General features: G+C 33.5%; 1 protein-coding gene across 3 annotated transcripts in view; it reads right to left on the bottom strand.

Moving 5' to 3' along the window:
* The window catches only part of LOC141508452 (glutamate carboxypeptidase 2-like), an 83,231-nt gene that overhangs the window by 31,910 nt on the left and 30,015 nt on the right, over positions 1-21,306 (bottom strand). For all 3 annotated transcript variants that reach the window (XM_074217081.1, XM_074217082.1, XM_074217083.1), the window contains 6 exons: positions 19,207-19,308; positions 14,502-14,627; positions 12,744-12,930; positions 10,228-10,321; positions 5,151-5,249; positions 496-581 (listed from right to left, as the gene is read on the bottom strand). In XM_074217081.1, the coding sequence (XP_074073182.1) occupies positions 496-581; positions 5,151-5,249; positions 10,228-10,321; positions 12,744-12,930; positions 14,502-14,627; positions 19,207-19,308 (694 nt within the window). The remainder of the gene's footprint in view (positions 1-495; positions 582-5,150; positions 5,250-10,227; positions 10,322-12,743; positions 12,931-14,501; positions 14,628-19,206; positions 19,309-21,306) is intronic.

The raw sequence follows: 21,306 nt of genomic DNA, 5'->3' as shown, positions 1-21,306 counted from the left end.
TATCTATCTATCTATCTATCTATCTATCTATCTATCTATCTATCTACCTTTCTATATGAAGGTGTTGTACTAAATGATTATCAACATCTCTTTTCAATGTCTCTAAATCTTGTGATTTTAAAAGCAATAGTTTTGGAGTCAGTCACTGGGTCCATCTGTTGCAAAACAGGGTTCAGATATAGAAGTATGAAGAAAGGACTAAGAAATAACATTGTAAAGAACCATCGGTTTGTTCATTTTTAAAAAATCTGGATTCCAAAATCAATTCTGACATTAGAAACTTGTGTGTCCTTAGTCAAGTTAATTTAAACCCCCCTGACCTCAGTTTCCACATTTGTAAAATGAAGACACTGAAGATGCATGCAAAGTTCCTTCCATGTATATAATCTTATGATTGCATTATACAGGTAGATGTATGTATGTCACTTTTTAAATTTCTTTCTGTTTTCATGCTGGTCCCTGCTCATGTTGGTAAATTAGAAAAAAATGCTTTACCTGGTTCCACTGCTCCTCTTAGAGTTCCAATCACATTGTAAATCCTTGTTACTTTGTTGTTGCTGTGAATATTCATTTTGACTTTTCTAATGCAATTAAAAACAAAACAAAACATTAGCATTATGAGTCCATAACCAACAAAACATACCGAATTGTTATGCATGGTTTTTCTTTCTCATCCTTCTCTCTCTCTCATCCCCTTCTTTTCCTTATTTCCTTTATATGTATATATATGAGTATATAGATGTATATATTTGTATGTGTAGGCACATTTGTGTGCATGCATATGCATGCATGTATATGTATATTTGCTGCATATGTGTATGTTTGTATATACATATATATTTGTGTATGCACACATAGACACCTCTCTCTCTCCCTTTCCATTTATCTATCTATCTATGTGAATGTGAATGTGTATATTTGTAGATGTGATAGGCAGCAAGGCTTAGTAGTTATTTGGCTAGCCTTAGTTTAAAGAAGACCTTTGTTCACTCCTGCATCTCTAGAAGCAGAATAAAAGTTCTCATGAAGATGGTAATGCTAGCATTGAATCTAAAATAAAGCAAGGGATTCTCAGAGAAATGGTAGGAGAAAGAGCATTCTAGGTAGAGAGGACAACCAGTATGCACAAGTACTGACCAAAGGAGATAGGATACTGTGAGGGGGAAATCACAAATAGGCTAGTTTGTGTGAAATCTTGAGGAGCAGGGTTGAAAAATCATTCCAGAACAGATTGTCAGCAAAATGTGAAAGGTTTTTAAATTCCAAAAGAGAAAACTAAATTTTGTTCTAAATGCAATAGAGAGCAACTAAAGAGTTTTGAATAAGGGAGAATCATATTCAGTCCTATATTTCACAAATATTAATTTGGAAATTGAGTAAATCACAGATTTAAGAGGGAAGAAATTGAAAGTAGGGAGGTCAATTAGGAGGCTATTGTAATAGTTGCTAGTCAAGTTATCCTATTCATTTATTTACAGATGAGGATGTGAAAAGTTGGATGTAACTAAATGATTTAGCAATGCCAACTCTTAACTCTATACTTCTTTTCTCTTGCACAATTTAGAAATGCCTAAAAGTTTCTAAACACATTTCCTAGATCAAAACCCTTTGAAGTATGCATTATCAATTTTGTATGGAAAAGAAATTATTTTCTCTAAGGCTATAAAATGATAACTTAATCTCTAAATTTCAGGACATTCTCATTTCTCATTCTTCTTTATCTATCTTTAATATCTGCCAGTGTTCATTCTTTTTCAGGTGACTCTCTTCCTTGGGCTGTTGGATTCTTTTTGGAGGTTTGTGTAGCATTGTTCTCTTCTCATACTTCTGCCAGGTTTATCATTTCTTCTCAGATTCCTATGCTACATCACTACATATTATCATTTCCTTTATTTATGATTACTTCCTAGGGCTCTGCATTTTTCTCTTTTCTTTTCTATCCATCTTCTCTCTTAGTGAACCACATCTCCATATCCAGTCCTAATCTCTGGAATAATTCTAGACCTGCATAGACACAGAACTTTCTGTCTTAAGATCCTGGGAAGGGCCATGGAAGGCATGGAAGCAGAGATATCATCAGGGAGCATCAGGTATGATCTTGGGACCATGGCAGGAAAAGGCAGGAAATAATGGTCTAGGCTTCCTGGGTCCACACATGAGGGAGATCAGGCAGGTCTAGCTGCAGAGATCAGAGGAGCTTTCAAATAGGCCACATATATGCTCGTTTTATGGACATTTCAAGATTAGTATGCATCATGTGTTTTCACGGAAGGGAAAGTAATTTGCTCAGGTGAGTCTGATTCATTTCCCTACCTCTAGTATATGAAGCTCCAGTTGGCTAGGAAACTAGAAATTACTGACCTAGAATGTTCCAAAGAAAGAAACTTCCAGATACAGAAGAGACAAGGTTCCAGAGAAAGGGACAGAATAGAAAGGGAGAGGTAACTAGGTAGGAGGAAAGTATATGACTAGGGAAGAGATAGCGTTATGGTTAAAGAAAGACAAGAAAAATCATATTTTCTGATTATTTCTAATTCTGATATTTCTGACTATTCCACTATTTGTACTTCAAACTTCCCATCTCTATCTATCCTACTATTTTTCCCATTTAACCAGGTTCTTAAATTTGACTCTTCCTTCCACTTTGTTCCCCAAATGTAACCTGCTGTCTCACATTCCAACCCTTTCTGCTAATCCCATGACTCCTTTACTAGGGATAGTTGGCAACATCACCTACTGTAACAGTTTCTTTCCTAGTTAATCCCTTGGTTTCAAGTCTTTTCCGTCTCCAATTCATCCTTCCCTCAGCTCCCAAAGCAAAAGGGTTTTGTTTGGGGGGGCAAGGCAATGGGGTTAAGTGACTCACCCAAGGTCACACAACTAGGTAATTATTGTGTCTGAGGCCAGATTTGAACTTGGGCCCTACTCCAGGACTGGTACTCTATCCACTGTACCATCTAACCCCCACCAAAACAAACTTTTTAAAGCTCTAATGAACACACACTATTGTTCAAGAATCTTTAGCAACTCTTCGTTAACTCTAAGATAAATTACAAGCTTTTCAGCCTAGCATTTAAAGTCTTTCACAGTCTGGCTCCAGTCAACCTTTGCAAGCTTATAGGCTCCAGGCAGCATTCTCTCTTTCACCCCTGGTGAAAAGGCAGAGATTTTCTCCCATTAATAGACACATTCCTTTATTCCTCTCCATCTCTTGGAAACACACTCTTCCTTCAAAACTCAGCTAATGCATCAACTCTTCTAGGAAGAAATTCTCAACCTCCATAACTAATTACATTGCTTTCCTTCTCAGGAAGTATTGATATTCTTCTCTGTTTACAAGTTGTATTCTTTCACTGGTTGAATATAAACTTTTTGAAGATAAGTATGATCTTTTACTTTATCTCTCTTTCCCCTAAGTACCTTTCTCATTTGGGGCTGGGAAAGGCAATGCACAGATCTCCTAGAACTGTGATTTCATCTGTGTAGAGAACTCCCAATATGGAAATTCTTTCCATTGACAGCTGTGAATTCATCTGTAAACTATATACCATTAGAGTTGCCTGTGTCAGTGAGAAAATAAGCAACCTGCCTATGGTCTTAGCATACATTATAGTACATATCAAACACCAGAACTTGAATGCAGATGTTCCAAAGCCAGTCCCATACTGTTGAAAAAATTATGCCTCTTGCTTTGCAAATAGTAGGACCTTAATAAATGCTTGTTAGACTGGACTGAATTGCTGAAGGTTACAGAAAGGCTAGCAGAGTTTTTACAGAGTACTATATGTGAAAATGGCCTCCTTGCTGCTTCTCACATAAGATACTCTATCTGCTCCCTCCAGGCAATTTTACTGACTATCTCCTATGCCTGGAATTCTCTTCCTCCTCACCCCACCCCTGCCCCGACTTCCTTCAAGTTCCAGCTAAAGTCCCATCTTCTAAAGGAACCTTTTTCCAATCCCCCATAATTCTAATGCCTACCCCCTATGCTGATCTCTAATTTGCACTATACATATATATATATATATATATATATATATATATATATATATATATATATATGTATAATATATATATAGTCTTATTTGTACATAGTTTGTTATGTCTTCTCCCTCATTGCACTATGAGTTTCTTGAGAGCAGGGATTTTCTTTTTGTTTGGGGTTTTTTGTTTTCTTTTGGGGTTCTTTTGCATTTATTTGTATTCCAAGCACTTAGTAAAGTACCTCAAAGCTATCAAGCATAAATGATTAATAAGTACTTTTTGAATTTACTTCAAATTACAATGATTATTTTTCATTATTCATAATTTATCACAATATCTCATTTTGCCCTATAATTTGTATATTTTCATGGATATACCACACCATATTTTAATATTTCAGAAACCTGTGATTTAACTGGGAAAAGTATTCCATGAAATAAGGCAAATTACAACCTCTCTGATTTAGTTATTAGTTTTCAAGTACTACATTCACAATGGTGAGCCAATTTTTACTAGCCCATAGACGGATCATAAGCTGTTACAAAGAAATTCAAAGCTCTTTCATTCTGGTATGACCTGCTAAAACTTGTAGTTCACTTGAATATAGCCTTTGAGAATCCAGATTCATCTTTTTTAAGTTGAGATTTTGGAGGATATAATAGGTTTACTCATTGATGATGAACTATTTCAGAATCTAAAACATCTTTTTTCCTTGCTGTTTTATTATAAAAAATAGTTTCTTCCAGGAAAGTCCCTTCACTAACACTACAAGCATTTATGTTAAGGGTTTACTATGGGTGCCAGTCACAGTGCTAAGTGGCAAGGATACAAAGGCAGTCAAAACACACTCTCCTTGGCCTCAAGGAATAAGTATTCTAAATTAAGTAGGGGAAAAAAAGAAAAATAGAATTTTAAGTTCACTAAAATCAGTAGAAACAGAAAAAATATATGAACCATATTCTTATGAATTCAATAAAAACTATACTGCACCACTATGCACAATGTACTAGAGGTACAGGCACAAAACAAACAACTAATCAACCACAAAAGATCCCTAGCCTTGAGAATTTTACATTTGGACTATATGTAAAGTAAAGTTTGACTTTGATTTCTATTATGATAATTTACTGGATATGGGAAAAACAAATAAAATATAACAAGGTAACCGTGTAGAATAGTTTCCAGTATAGCCAGGCCCAATGTTGTAAGGCACATTAAGCCTTCCTTTCCAACTGTTGTCTGGTGGTGCTGGTCCTCCCATATTTCTGTAATACATAAAAATTAGTATTAGTCTATAGTATTAGATGAAGAAAACATTGGATCAAAGATAACAATCAATAAACCTTTATTCATGCCAATCATGAGTCAGATACTGTGGTAGATATTAAGGGTGTATATAAAAATGTGTGTGCATGTATGCATGCATTTACATATATGCATATATATAAAAGTTTATACTGCCCTTAATCAATTAATAAACATTTATGAAGCACCTACTATATGTAAGGCACTGCAAAAGCCAGTAACTGCCTTCAAGGACCCTACAATCTAATGGAGGAGGAAGGACTCCAGTCTATTATAAATACAAAATAAACATCAAGAGAATGGGAGGTGGGAGAAACCATATAACAATTGGGGAAATAAGGAGATGTTCTTGAAGGATGCACCTTTTGAGCTGAGCCTTGAAGGAAGCTTTAGATTCCAAGAGTCCCAGATGAAAATGGAGGGGATTCTGGACCTATGCAAAAACTTGGAGGCAAAGCATGTTATATATTATGTGGTGAAAAATAAGTTGGCCAGTTTTGCTGAAGTTGTGTGTGTGTGTGTGTGTGTGTGTGTGTGTGTGTTTTGGGGGGGGGTATATGATTTATGTATAATTAGTCTGGAAATATATACTGGAGTCAAATTAGAAATGATTTTGAATGCTAAACAAGAGTTTATATTTTGTCTTAAAGTCAAAAGAACAATCTACAGATGCTTCTTAAGGGAGGGCTATCGTTAGATCATTGTTCTAGAAAATATCAATTTGTCAGTAGAGAGGAGGATTGCAGACAGAATATGACTGAAAGACAAGAGATCAATTAGGAGACTGATAAGTGAAAGAGTAACCTTGTGGGGTTGAGAAAGAGAAGTAAGTATTCAATAGTAGAGGCAGATGTGAAATGATCTGTCAAATTATTGGGAATGGGAAAAAAATGAGAGTATTGAATTTTCTTCTAGGTTGCCAATTTAAGTAATCAGAAGAATTCTGATATCCTTAAAAATGAATTTAGGATGAGTGATAGGTTTAAGGGGAAAGAGGATAATTTTGGAAATGTTGAGTTAGATCATTGCAGCTAATAATTATGCCTTAAGAGGAATAATGCTGAAGGATATCTCTTTCCACTTATCAGAGCAGTAATGGGCTACTGGGTCAGAATTAAGCAAATATTATCATATAAGGCCAGGGTTTTGATTATTCTGTTTATACTTCTTCAATAAAAGAGAGAGTACGGGGGCAGTGTTATTGAGAAGTAATCAATATGTTAAAAGTTTATTTTAAAATATTAAATGACTATAAGAAGAGGGTAAAAAGAAACTGAGAAGGGAAATAGTGAATAAAAATAACTGGGCATAGACGAGTATCTTATACAGTTTACCAAGATAAGGTTATTATGGATACATGATCTAGATATCAAAAGAATTTACAAATAAATTAAAAGAACACAGAATGCATCACTTATCAGACTTAGGGATACATGATCTATTTATAAATAAACAAGAGGTAGAAAGCAAAGTTAGGTATAAAATGGATAATTTAGATTACATGAAATTAAAAAGTATTTGCTCAATACACCCAAGATCAGAAAGAATATGAAAAACTGGGGGAAAATTTATAGAAAATTTGTCAGATAAATATCTCATAACTGAAATATATAAAGAACTTTGACAAATCTCAAGTCAGATAAGTCATTCCCTAACTGATAAAAGGTAAAAGGATATAAACAGGAATTTTTCTGATGAAGAAAGCAAAGCAATTTATGATCATAAAAATGTAAAAAATTATTCATTAGAACAATGCAAATTAAAACTACCTTGAGATAGCATTTTCCATCTATCAAATTGGCTATAATGATAGAAAATGACAAATATTGGAGGGGATGTGGAAAAATTGAGACATTGTTGTCTGTGAAATTGTGAAATGATTCAACCATTTTGGTGATCAATCTGGAATCATGCTCACAGAGGTATTAAACTACTTATACCCTTTGACTGAACAATACCAACCCTTGATCTGTTTCCAAAGATAATTAGGGAAAAAGTAAATGGACCTATTAGTTCTAATCTAAAATGTTTCTAGCAGCTATTTTTTATTTTATTTTTTCAATTACACACAAAGATAGTTTCCAATATTCATCTTTTTGTAAGCTTTTGAGTTCCACATTTTTCTACCTCCCCCTCTCCCTTCCCACCTCCCCAATGAGAATGAGTAATCTGATATAGGTAATACATGTAACCATCACATTCAGCACATTTCCATATTAATCATATTATGGAAGAAGAATCAAAACTAAAGGGGAAAAATGAATTAACTATAAGAGACATATAAAAAAAACTATTTATATTTAGAAAAGGAACTGATAAGTAGAAGAATGTAAGAAATACCTTTACATATAGGTATATGCATGTATGGATACACAATACACAAACATACATACAAACATCTACATTAACTGATTTGGATCTAATGGTAGCCACCTCTAGGGTAGAGGGTGAGGGAAGGAAAAACAATTTAAATGATATTTTTGTTGAAGATTTGAAAGGAATAATAATCTAGGTATTATAGATTTACAGTTTCAAGTGCAACAATCATTTTATTGTACTGTGATGGAAATGCTTTTTCAATTCCATCAATTAAAATAAAATTTAAATTAAAAAAATTGACTATTGATATACTCAATTATCCTCTAGCATGCAGATGTGAGAAGTTTCATCTACATTACTTAGTGTTCTTCTACTATACATATACTTTGTTTACTTCTTCTAAACAAATTCTTAAAACCCAGCTCTGATTTTATCACTTCTTTCTTAGCTGAAAAAAAAAGTTTAATAGTTTCATGATTTATAATAGCCTCTCAGCCTCCCTGGAGCCATGAGTTATTACAAAGGGTCTATATATATATATATATATATATATATATATATATATATATATATATATATATATATATATACATATATATATATATATATATATATATTCATATTTACATCAAACTTTTTTTTAATGACAACAATGTATCTTAGAAGATTAAGTATGATAAATAATCAAACACATTTTTGGTAGTTAGCCTGAATCAACAATGCTACACATTCGTATTATTATTATTATTATTAAACATATATAGATGCTATTTCAATGAATAACTTACACATTAATTTAAAATATTTCTGATATTTTATGCATTTTATGCATGAATTTCCCTTTCTGTGATTTCCTCAAGGATTTTACTTTTGGTATATAGAAATGTAAATAGAAATAATTTTTCCATTTTCTAATTTATAACTTTCATCTAAAGAAGGCATCCTACTTCATTCTCATATTTAGGAGTGGTTTTTATCTTATTCTCATATTTAGGAGTGGTTCTGGCACTTCCCCACTACAGTTAATGTTAGTTTTTGGTTTAGATGTATACTCATTAATCTTATTATCTAATCTTATTATACAATCTTAATAATGTAACTCTTCTGTATCAATAATTTGTGATTGTTTTTAGCTGAGTATTGCATTTTTTCAAGGCTTTTTTCCTGTATGGTTAACACATATGGCAAGTGTTCTTGCTTTCAGTATGATTTGTTATATTAATTATTTTTCAAAATGTAAACCATTCTTATGTTTTTGACACAAATTCAATTGAGATATAGTGAATTAAGCACATGTATGAGTACCCACACCTAGACATAGACTTTTTACTAAGCTGTTAATAGGTTTGTATTCATATTCATTAGCTTCTTTTAGAACAGTAACTTTTATTAACACTGTTTGCCCATATATCACTGTCATTTCTAAATACACTTTACAAAAGAATGAAACTCCTTATAACAAAGAAAAGCAAGAGAGCATGAAAAATCTTACATAATGACCATGTATAGCAATGTATCTAACATTCTGCTTTAATAATCTTTCATTTTTCTGCCAAAAACGGTGGGGGGGGGGGGAAATGTTTTATTATCTGTTCTCTGGGGTCATTTATTCTTATTTTTAAATAATTCAGAGTTTAGTTTCCTCTAGGAATCTTTTCATTGACTTTATTGAACTTATTGAAAATATTTTTATCCTAGAAATTAAGGAACCCACACCTCAGAGCTCTGAGAATAGCAGCACATCTCAGTTACAAATCTTGTTTACAGCCTAGTTTCTGCTGTCATTTTCAGGGGAACTACCCATGTGAAGAACTAATGCTATCAAAGTTTTTGGTGCTCCCAAGTAGATGAATTATAAATAGATATAATTTTATCTGCTAAATAACCCTAAAAGAGATGTTTTATTCTCTCTATATTCCAGATTAAATGTATATTTGTCATCCAAACCATTAACTGTACAGATGAGTCTCCTAATAAGTATTTTCTACATTTTGGAATGAAGGTCTTTGGAATATAAATTCTTCTTTGAGAACAGGGATTTTCTATTTGTATTCTCAGCTCTTAACACAGTACTTAGTACATTATGAGTACATACCTTCCATCCATTTATTCACGTTTTGCTTATTTCATTCAATAACAGTTAATAACAAACATTCTTTGTTTCCTTTGAGATATTATTAGAAGTCTAGATTATGAAAGAAAGATTTATAAATGATTTATTATTCTAATTTTAGTAGCTTTGTAAAGTTTTGATTTCCATGATCCAACTTTTTCCCAGTTTTTAATATGCAGACTATTTCACTAAATTTAGAAACTTTATTCTTTGAGGTTAAATAAATATTTACATTTTGCCCTTTTGAGATATAGGATTATAGATTAAGACCTAGATAAAACTTGAAAATTATCTAATACAATACTCTAATTTTACATATGAGGAAAGCTGAGAACTAGGGAAGTTAAATAACCAATCCAAGGTAGTAGTATGGTTGAATCAAAATGTGAATCTGGATTTGTTGATTCTATGTTTTTCCTTCTGTACCATGTTTTTTCTTTTGTTAGTGTCAATGTAACCAATTAACCTTTTGGTTTGAAGTTTTATTTCTTTTCAGATGTACTTACTCTAATAAGATCTGGGCATCATTGTATCCAATTGGATGAACAGGAATCTTTGGAAGACCAATAGCCTCAGTTAGATCATATCTAAAGGCATATTCTGGGGGGGGGAAAAATTCACTGTTTATAATCAAGATAATCAAGGCTTTTCAAATGATTCTGTTATAGACAGTCATACCTTTGAAATAAAAGAGAAATTATCTGCTTTACTTTCTCCAAAAATAATTCAGTATTCTAAGTAAGAAAACTTAGTCAATGCAGAATCTTTTTTATGATCAATATTTATTTTTTTTTCTGGAGAGGTAATTTTTTAATTGATTTTGGAAAGAATTAAAATTAGTATATTTGAAATACAAAAAAAAGCACATAACCATTATTTAAAATTAAATGTATGCATAGAAAAGATAGTTTGGGTATAGTTGGTTCATTCTTTATAGAAGCACAGACCCAGAATAGATTTCCTTCTTTCCACTTTCCAAATCCTCGATTTTCACAATCAACCAAAATGAAGCTCTTTGCTCCTCACACAGGGCAAGTCTTCTACCATCTCCTCTTCCAAATTTTGTTCTGACTGACCCTTATGCCTAGAATTCACTCCCTCTTTACTCACAAATGCCCTCTTTTCCTTTAGGACACTTCAATTATTATCTTCTATACGAAGCCTTGCTTGATTCCCTCAATTACTAGAGTCCTCCATCCCAAAGAACACAATATTTACTTAACTTGAATGTATTTGCATTTGTGTGTGTACACACACACACACACACACACACACACACACACATATATACTTGTCTCCTCCACTAGAATGTAAACTTGATGAAAGGAGGGAATGCCTATTTTTTTTTATATATCTCCAGAACCTGGCTGGGTGCCTAGGACACAGCAGGAACTTAATAAATACTTATTGATTGAGTCCTTTGAACCTCAGCTTAGGTGCCAAAACAGGTTTTTGCTCTCCTTCCTCAAGATCTCCCTTCACAAAAGTAACTAAGATGTTTTGTCTGACTTCTCTTCTGTATTCCCAATCACTCTCTATGTGATATTATATTTATCTTTTTACTTCATACAGCTTTTCCTTCCACTCAGTTGAAGTGTGGTACTCTAAACTTGAAGGCTTGAATTGTTTCTTTTTTGTCATTTTATGTCCAAGACCTAGCACAATTTCTTAAGTGTGAATACATATATGTGCACATACACATTTACATTTTTTGGAGGTCAAGGGGATTGATTCTTTAATATATACAGAGAGCAACTAGGAGTACAAAAAGTCCCTATGGTCATTCACTTTGGTCAATCAATGAATATTTATAAAGTACCAATTAAGTTCAAGACATTGTACTGAGTGCCAGGGATACAAAGAATTATCATTCTACATAGAACTACCATTTTACCAAAAAGAGTCCCTGATCTCAAGGATTTCACAAACTAATGGGGGAGGAAATATAAAAACCAGTTACATACCAGATATACTGGAGATAATAAGGAACCATATTTAAGCTAAATTCCAAGTTAACCTTAGAGAGAGATACCTGGGACACTGAGAATTTAATGGTTATAGAGTGAGCATTTATCAGGGATTTCTAGGTAGCACTGTGGATAGAGCACTGGCCTTGTAAGTCAGGAGAATGGTAGTTCAAAGCCAGCCTCAGACAGTTGACAATTACTAGCTGTGTGACCTTGGATAAGTCATTTAACCCTTAAGCCCATTCAGGGCTATCTCCAATTGTCTTGATTCATATCTGACCACTGGACCCTGATGGCTTTGGAGGAGGCTTGGTGACTTAGCACAGAATACCCTCACTCAGATCTAATTCATGTGCTTGTCATGGTATCACCTCTCTGATATCATGGTCTTTGAGAATGAAGGACAAACATCAATCATCGGGACAGGAGTTAAGCTCATGTTTTCTGACTTCCAAGCTGGCCTGTTATTCACCATTCCACACTGGACATAAAAGGAATTTCAAAAATATTTGTTGAATTGATTAAAATAAAATTATATTTCACTTTGGTTTTTCACAGGATCACAGAATCTGAGAGCTAGAAAGTACCTCAGCAGGCAACTAGTTCAATTCAGCTAAAGTAAAAAAGCATTCTCTTAGTTCACAGATGCTTTAAAAAAGGCATTGAAAGCACATTATATGTTACTGTTAGTGAAAGATACCTGTCTATAAGTATTTCACTTTTAAGGATGACCTTGTTTTCAAGGAATGAAATTTAGATTCAGTTGTTCTAAATCAATATTAAATTTATATCCAGTTAGCATTCCCTGAATTCTTGGCACTAAAAAACGGTTGATTATAAACTGATCACAAACCAGAATTCTAAGGTCTCTGTTCTACTTTTCAGGAGAAGAAAAAATATACTGTAGAGAAGCTATATTGCAGTTCCCTGTGCTTGCCTGCCCAAGGAAATTCAGGGACCATAATCTATTCCTTTACTTAGCAAATAACTTGTTTTGTTTTTGTTTTTTTCCCCTCCTTCTGTCTCCAGTGTTGACTGGAGGACTCATAACTTACCATTAGCTGGGTAACCTGGAGTAAGAGGGTCACCTGCACCATTGAGATTTAGTACATTTCCACGCTGGGCACCACCTCCTGGAAGGTTCCAACCCTTTGGATAAGGTTCCACCCCAGGAGAAGAATAATCAGCAGGATCAGAATAGAGGATAATTCCTTTGACTCCTGCCAGTTGAGCATTTTTAACCTGTAAAAGGAGTTGCCCTTTTTTAAAAAAATATATTCCAAGTTAGCTATACCTGATTAGAGAGCTATCACTTATCACTATTTTACCTAGAAATCTAACTACACAACATAATCAAATTTATTTTGGATCTTACTCCAATAAAAATATCCTGATCTACTTTGTCTACAAAAATGTACATTTTAGAGCATCAAGATTTGAATTGTGTTCAGATATACACAAACATGCATATACATTCACAGGTCAGGCAAATCTTCATTACTCTGGGTCCCCAAGTAATAATATTGTACATCTGTAATCATAAAAATACCATAAGTTCTAGCTACCCCACATTTCAACTTACCAACCTTTTCTTAGGGTTTTCTAATCATAGTAGGTGAGCAACTTTGAAATCTGATTTCTCTAAAAATCCTCGAGTAAATCAGAGTTAAGTTGATAGAACAGGACTCAAAAGACTGCTAAACAATGAAATTAAGCTGGGTGAAGTGAAGAGAACCAGGAGAATATTGTACACATTAACAGCAACATTGGGTGATGATCAACTCTGATGGAATTGCCTCCTCTCAGCAGTTCAGTGAGCCAAAGATAATTCTAAAAGACTTGTGGTGGAAAGTGCCATCCATAACCAGAGAAAAAACTATGGAGTCTTCTGATTTTTCTTTTACAACATGACTAACTGTAGAAATATGATGAACATGATTGAACATATATAGCCTAGATCAGATTATTCACTGATGAGGAGGAAAAAGGGAAGGGAAGGAAGTAGAAAAAAGCAGAACTCAAAATCTTGCAAAAAGATGAATGTTAAAAACTATCTCCTTTGTGTGTAATTGGAAAAAATAAAATAACATAAAGAAAAATGCATTGCCTATATCCTCTTTTCTTTACTGTTACTGAATTTTAAATGATTTCTTATAACAATATAGCAATATAATAATATTTTACATTTGTAATTAGTACTTTATATATATACATACATACATATATATACATATATATATATATATATATATATATATATATATACACATATTATTTCCATATAATAGCCCTTTGGGGAAGACAGAATAGACAACATTTGGAAGCTAGAGCTCAAAAAGGTTAGATGATTTGCCCAGGATTATATAGCAATAAGACTTAGTCAGGACTATATCTACGTCTTCAGATTCCTAGTTCAGTGATTTTATTCCCCCACCCACCCCCAGCTATGTCATGTTGCCTCTCTAAAATTAAATATTAATTCAGTTTATATGTTTCAGAATAATAAAGTATTTACAAGAAGACAATAAATGATGGCAACTTGTGCAAACTAGGAATGCACCCTCTTGAAACCACAGAAGTGAAATGAGGTGTGTATTATGTCCATCTTCACTTTCTACAACTACCTCATCTCAAATACTCTATCATCTTTAGGTAATAACATGTGATTTCCATCTCTGACCCTAGGAGGGACTTGCTTCAGAATAATAATGAAAATGATACCAGAAGCAAGAAAAACTGTGATTTCAATAAAATGAATGAAGTACAGAAAAGTGGGAGGAGGGCTGGAAGCAGGGAAAGGAAAGTGATCTTACCTTATTTCCTCTGAAAATTTTCCCATATCTAGCAATGGCAATTTTTCCAGAACAATTGATTCCTAAGTCCCGCTCCAATTTAAAGAAATCTTGGGTTCTTGCATAATTCACATATACTAGTTCACCCTATTGGAGAAAAAAAAAGATAATTTAAAACTAGAATGTACTTTCTACAGTTTTGTCAGAGAAATTACATATTAGATTTTACCACTTTGAAGCAGGTCTTTTCATATTCATTGTCTTATTTCATTTTTGCTACTAACAGAAGAGGTAGACAAGGAAGAAACTGTCAACCCACTAGACAAATTAGATAACTGATGTATAGAAGACATAAGGAATCTGATCAAAGTCACATACATTAATATGAAGTTAACTATGAAGTCAGGGTTAGAACTCACATCTGACAATTTGGTGATCTTTCCTTTTGTAGAAGGCAACTGTTAACCAGGCCAGTTTGGTAGCTCAGATTCAAAATTAGAACAAAATGAGACATAATTAGTCCATTTAACAAGTAACAAAAAAACTTTATATAGCTATAGCAGGGAAAGGATATCCAGATCAAGGAAATGATATTCATGGAAAATAAAACATACACCAGTTGATCAGAGTTTCCCTGTGTTGGTTGTGCTGCTTGGTTTATCAGCCCCAGACCTCACCCACCAAAGTTGGACCGACATTTTGTACTTCTATGTGGAGGTTAAGTTTTCCTCTTCTTTGCCAGAGCTTTGCTCTCCCTTGCCTACTGGGGGTGGGGGGTGGGGAGAGCAGGGTGATCCTGAAGAGCTTTTACTACCCTGCCTTCCATCCTGGAACCTGAGCTACTACTATCTACTATTATTATCTACTATACAGTACAAAGCAGACCGGTTTGCTCTCACATATCAGAAATTGGGAAGGTACAGAGATGCAATAGTCCATACCCTTTTCTTGATGTGGACTTATCCAAATTGTCTTTATTTTTATTATAAAAGTTATCAATAAAACCTGATTCCATTTTGAAACCCTTGCTGACCACCAGTGATAAGCCCAACAATGTGTTCTTTCACATTTGAAAAAAAAAAAAACTCTTTTAATTCTCCTTTTCCTGAGTTTTGTCTAAATTTCAGGGCAAAAGCTTGTACAAAGAATTTTCCTTTTTATCATTGTAAAGCATCATAAACATGCTAGCTATTATTTATAATTAAATTAATAAAAAGGCTATTTTTAATTTAATTAAATTTAATTAATAAAAATCTATTTATTAAGTACTTCAATATACAAAGCAGTATGTTAAGTATTGAACATAGGAAAAAGAAGACAGACTGTACTGGAGGAGTTCATATTCAAATAAGGGGAAACAATACTTATAAGAGGTTTCAGCTGTCAGATGTAATTCTGAGGGTACAGAGGCAAAGTAGATAGTAAATCATCTTCTTTAGGATAACTTCTACTGAGAAAACTACAACATCTGAAATATTTGATCATGCCAAAGCCATTGGTAGTGACAAATTTGTTATTTATTCAGTAGTGTAGAACAGAGTCTCAAGGGCTGATCTGCAGAATAAAGTATGAAGGAAATAGCTTTGAGCCAATGTTGATGCTCTAGGGCATATTTCTATGACCTGGATTCTTAGCGTTATCTTCCCAGAGGAGGCAAATTGTCAATAATTAGTGCTTGGCAGGTGTGGGGGCAGCAAAATGGCACAGTGGATAGAGCATCAGCTCTGGAGTCAAGAAAACCTGGGTTCAAATTTGGCCTCAGATACTTAATAACTTACAAACTGTGTGACCTTGGGCAAGCCACTTGATCTCATTCATTGCCTCACAAAATAAAAACAAGCAAACGACCAAATAGTATTTGGGATAGCTGAGATGACAGGTCTCCTCTCCTCATCTCCAATCAGAGGTATTAAACCTACCTTCAAAAGTTCCAAGACCAAGACAGATTAAAAGGCAATTAAAAAATTTTGAACAAAATAAAAATATATCATATAGATAACGTTAATATGTGTGGGTTTTTTTTTTAGTTTTTTCCAAGACAGTGGGGTTAAGTGTCTTGCCCAAGATCACCCAGCTAAGTAATTATTATTATTAAGTGTCTGAGGTTGGATTAGAACTTCCTCGAAGGAAATCAGTAATTCCAAGTTACAGGTCAGAGGTCAGAGTGCATTGCAGGCATGGGAGACAGCCAATGTAATTTCATGAAGATGGGAGACATATTTTTACGTATTCAGAGCAATAATAGGTTAGTATGACTAAATTGAAAGTGTGAAGAGAAGAATAATATATAAGAAAACTGAAAAGCTGTGAAGAGATTGCAATGGCAAATAAATGCATTTACATTTGATCCTAGTGACAATTAGAGTTTCTTGAGCAAAGGGTAATGAAATTTAGAAAAATCACTTTGGCATCTTATATGAAGAAAGAGGAAATAAAGTTAGGAATGATAGCAGAATAAAATCAAGCAAACACATAAGAAACATGTCTAGGAAGTCACACAATTTAAAAGTTCAGTGGCCAGTTCAAGATATCTGAAAGGATTGATATTATTGAAAGTTTTACATATTACTACTAAAAAAGTTGCCTAAGATGATACTAATCCTCATTCTTACTAAATCCTTAGGAGAATAATTTAACTTATGGACTTAATGAGAGTATTCTTTACTAAAATTTGAGAGGACACAGTAAAGTTTTTGCAAATATTCAATTGCAAATTACACTTTTACATTTAATTTTTAGAAAGGCGTAGGCAAAACAAAAGCCTGCTTTATTTGTTATCTTATGAAAAAAGGATTTCATTTCACAGAGCAAAATTCTCTTTGAAAGGCTCTCCTTCAATATGTTGTATCTCATGTATGCATAACTCCTCCTATATATCTACTTTCTGAACTCTCATTTGCATGAGGAGACTGGGTTATCAAAGGATTGATATTAATTGTTTACATCTTGGCTCTAGAGGGTAGATTTTCATAGTACTATCTATTATATGGAACCACCAGTGTGTGTTCCTCACTGATTATTTATTTATTTATTTAATTTTTAGATTTTTGGCAAGGCAAATGGGGTTAAGTGGCTTGCCCAAGGCCACACAGATAGGTAATTATTAAGTGTCTGAGACGGGATTTGAACCCAGGTACTCCTGACTCCAGGGCTGGCGCTTTATCCACTGCGCCACCTAGCCTCCCCTTCTTCACTGATTATTAACCAAAATTAACTTTTTATTAGAAACAGTATTGAATTAGTACCTTTAGCAAGAATACTTATTCTAGAAACTTCTCAAAAAGGAATATAGTTCCCCACAAGATCTCTGGGAAGAATGGTTTCAAATTTGGGAGTAAAAGTGGCCCAAAGCATAAATTCAATGTTTGTTTTAATTCAGTGACTTAAATCCATTATTATACTTTTAAATTGATTGATTGGTCAAATTTAGAAGTATCAACTGACTGAATTGTTGCTCTATCCATCTATATCATATTCTATATAGAAGATATTTCTCAACAACTTGTTAATACTTATGAATAATTAAGCTGAACCAGTTTGAACTCTGGACTGGAAATTCTTATGCTTACACATGTATTAAGGAAAAAAAAGATGCTTAGATATAATTTTTGCAATCCTCTGATTATTGATATTAAGCACAATATTACACAAGAAAATTGATATGTTTGACAAAAGGTATTTTCCACTATTTCAACAAATTTCCATTGTAGAGGTCAAACCTTGGTAATCCCATGTAAAATCAGTGCTAAAGAGGGGCTATGAAAAAGAATTAGCTGAAACAAACTAAGGATGGAAAACTATAATGAGCATCCTCTCACAGTACTTTAGTTCTCTGACTACATACAATGACCCTTTTGTATGATTTACAGTGAGCTTTTGTTTCCTACAAATAAATACACTCTTGCAGTTGTGATTTGAGGGAGAATTTGTTCTTTTCCTGTCAACCTCTTATTGTCCTGTGTCCCCATCTTTGTTTTCCATTCTAAAGAATTCATGACTGAATATTAGTATAAATGGAAAAAGTCATTACTTAAAAAAATGAGTTAAATTAAGAGTATCTAATGTCCACGTTAAGATATTACAGTCTATTCTTTCAATTTCAGGCATTATGCACTTTCTATCATACTACACAACCTCCCAGAAATGCACTACTCTATTTTTATAAAATTTCTACCCTTTTTTTCTCATTTCTATGTTAAAATAATGGAAGTTATACTTACTTCTCCAAAGTATTCTGTGGGTATTATTCAAATGACCATGCTCAGATATATCAAATTATATTAGATGAAATGTGACTTTAACCTTATAGTTTCTTTAATGACATAAGAAAAGCAGTATGTTGTAGGATACAACTTTAGAATCCTAAGCAACATTACTAAGTGACTAAAAGAGTGATAGCATTCCTCTATCTACTATCCTTTGGCATTGACATTATAATTCACCACTTTACTAAATGACATTTTTCAAAATTCAACATGTCTTTTCTCTTTAGATTGCAACATTTATATGTTATATGTTGTATAGTTTTAGGAGACAGAACAACAAAAGCTAGGGAAAACTAAGTTGCTAGTGTAGTTGTCAATTTTGGTATTTTTCTTTTCAAGAACAGTAAATAGTTGTATTTCTGTGGATTGTTTTAATGCTGGAAGATAACAGGTAAATGATCAAGGTCCCATGAATCTATAATAGCGACCTTCTATTATTTAATATTTCTTATATTTTTTACCTCTGGCATCCCCTGTGGTGAAAAAGCACTAAAAGGTGGTACCACATCTGGAACATGTTCATATCCCGGAGGAGGGGGTTCAAATAATGATGTAGTGAAAATCTGAAAAGAAATCACAGTTATTAAAATCTCTGTTCCCAATCTGATCCCTTTTTGTAGTAGTCTTAGTTTGGTCCAATCTAATATCCTCCCATTAAAATTGAAACACACGTTTTTTGGTGGTGCTTCCACAGGGATGGGGGGAATCAAACAATAAATGTCTTTTGAGCTTCTACTTACCGAATTATTACATGTCCAGCACTATACTATATACTGTGGGAGAGTTAAAAAATGGTATAAGGCATTATCTCCACCCTCAAGGAGTTTTTAGATGTTCCGAGGCAAATAATAATAGTGACTAGAAAAAATATGTTTCATAAAAATTCAGAGAAGGTTAAGAAAAAGAGAGGAGATAATAATAACTGTAAGTTTTTTGCTGAACATATTTGAATCAATATTCCAGTGAAAAAGCCTGAAATAAAAGTAATTTTTTGAAATATTAACAGGAAGTTTTGAAAAATTTGAAATAATATGTCTTAAATTGCCTTAAGAGAAGAATAATGTGTTATTTCACATTTCACAATGGCTCCATACAATACTAGGTAAAATGCAAAATTGAAACAAAATTGAAATAAACTAGAATGGGATGAGGAACAGTACTGATACAGTATTTCATGTTCACCATATAGAGCAAAGTGAGAAAATTATTCTTCAAATCCTTTCACCTTCTTAGGTACATTAAACTATACACAACCTTGTACTTTAGACTAGCTTAATCTTTTTGTCAACATTTATGACTGCTAGTAATTTTTCTTATGCTAGGAAATCTTTCTTAAATGTACTATACACTTCCCCATTTTCTCTAATATTAGGTGGCACAGTTGGGTAGTTAAGTGGCATAGTGAATAGGGGGTAGGCCTGGAGTCAGAAGATTCATCTTGATGCAGGGAATTATGGACACAGAGAATTGAATTGAAAATATTTTTTGAATCTTTACTGCACTGTTAAAATGTTTCCCTTTGACCTTTACTTTGACCCTTTGACCCTGGCTCACCTGTGGGTCAAGTTGAATTATGCAGGCATGATAGAATCCCACCTTAAACTAGAAAGGAGCCTCTCCTACAGTTACCTCTCCAATACCAACTGTCAACCACTCCTAAAATAATCACCCCTTCCACCCACCCTGGAGGGACATTTAAGGGGAATCTAGTGCTTAGCTCACTCTCTTACCTCTTATCTCTTACAATTCTCTCTCACACAGCTCTTAAACCTTGTCTTTCCTACTCGATTTAATCAGCAACTGGACTGTTGGTCCAACTCCCATGTGGTCTTTAAAGAATTCTATACTTTCTCTCTTGCTTTCTCTGTTTTGTGTTTATAGTAACTTTTTAATAAATCTGCTTTATTTTCTTTTAACTCTTGCAATCCAGGGACAGAGGGTCTGTGAATCTTTCACTTAGAACAAACCGATTTCCCTCCATCAATCATAGTGAGTTCAAATCTGGCCTTAGATACTTATTAGCTATGTGATCCTGTAAAAGTCACTTATTCCTGTTTGCCTTTTTTTCTCATCTGTAAAATGGAGATACACTGAAGAAGGAAATAGTAAATCACACTAGTATCTTTGCCATGAAAATCCCATGATGTGAAGTTGAATATGATTTAAAGGCAACTACAACATTTTTTGGTACTACAACACAATAATAACATCCATTCAGAGGATGAAAAACTTCTAGAATCTGAAGAGAAATAAAAAAAGGAACAAAGGAGGAATGAAATTTTCAGACGATAAATTACATTACAAAACAATATTCCCCAAAAGTACTTGTCATGGGTTAAAAAATAGAAAAACAGATCAGTGGTACATTTTACAATAAGAATTATAACAAACTGAAATCAATAACCCAAAATAAGATAAATACACAATAAAACTACTAGAAGATATCCCTATTTGGCAGAAACATCTGGGAAATTTGGAAAGAATTTTGGAAGAAATTAGATTTGGATAGGGAAAAAGCTTGGTATAGAGGATTAAGCCCTGGGCCAAGAAAGCGGAAGACT

The sequence above is a fragment of the Macrotis lagotis genome, chromosome 1, assembly GCF_037893015.1.
Source record: "Macrotis lagotis isolate mMagLag1 chromosome 1, bilby.v1.9.chrom.fasta, whole genome shotgun sequence".
Lineage (NCBI taxonomy): Eukaryota > Metazoa > Chordata > Mammalia > Peramelemorphia > Peramelidae > Macrotis > Macrotis lagotis.
The sequence above is the reverse complement of the archived record's forward strand: the minus strand, read 5'-3'. Positions and strand labels throughout refer to the sequence as shown.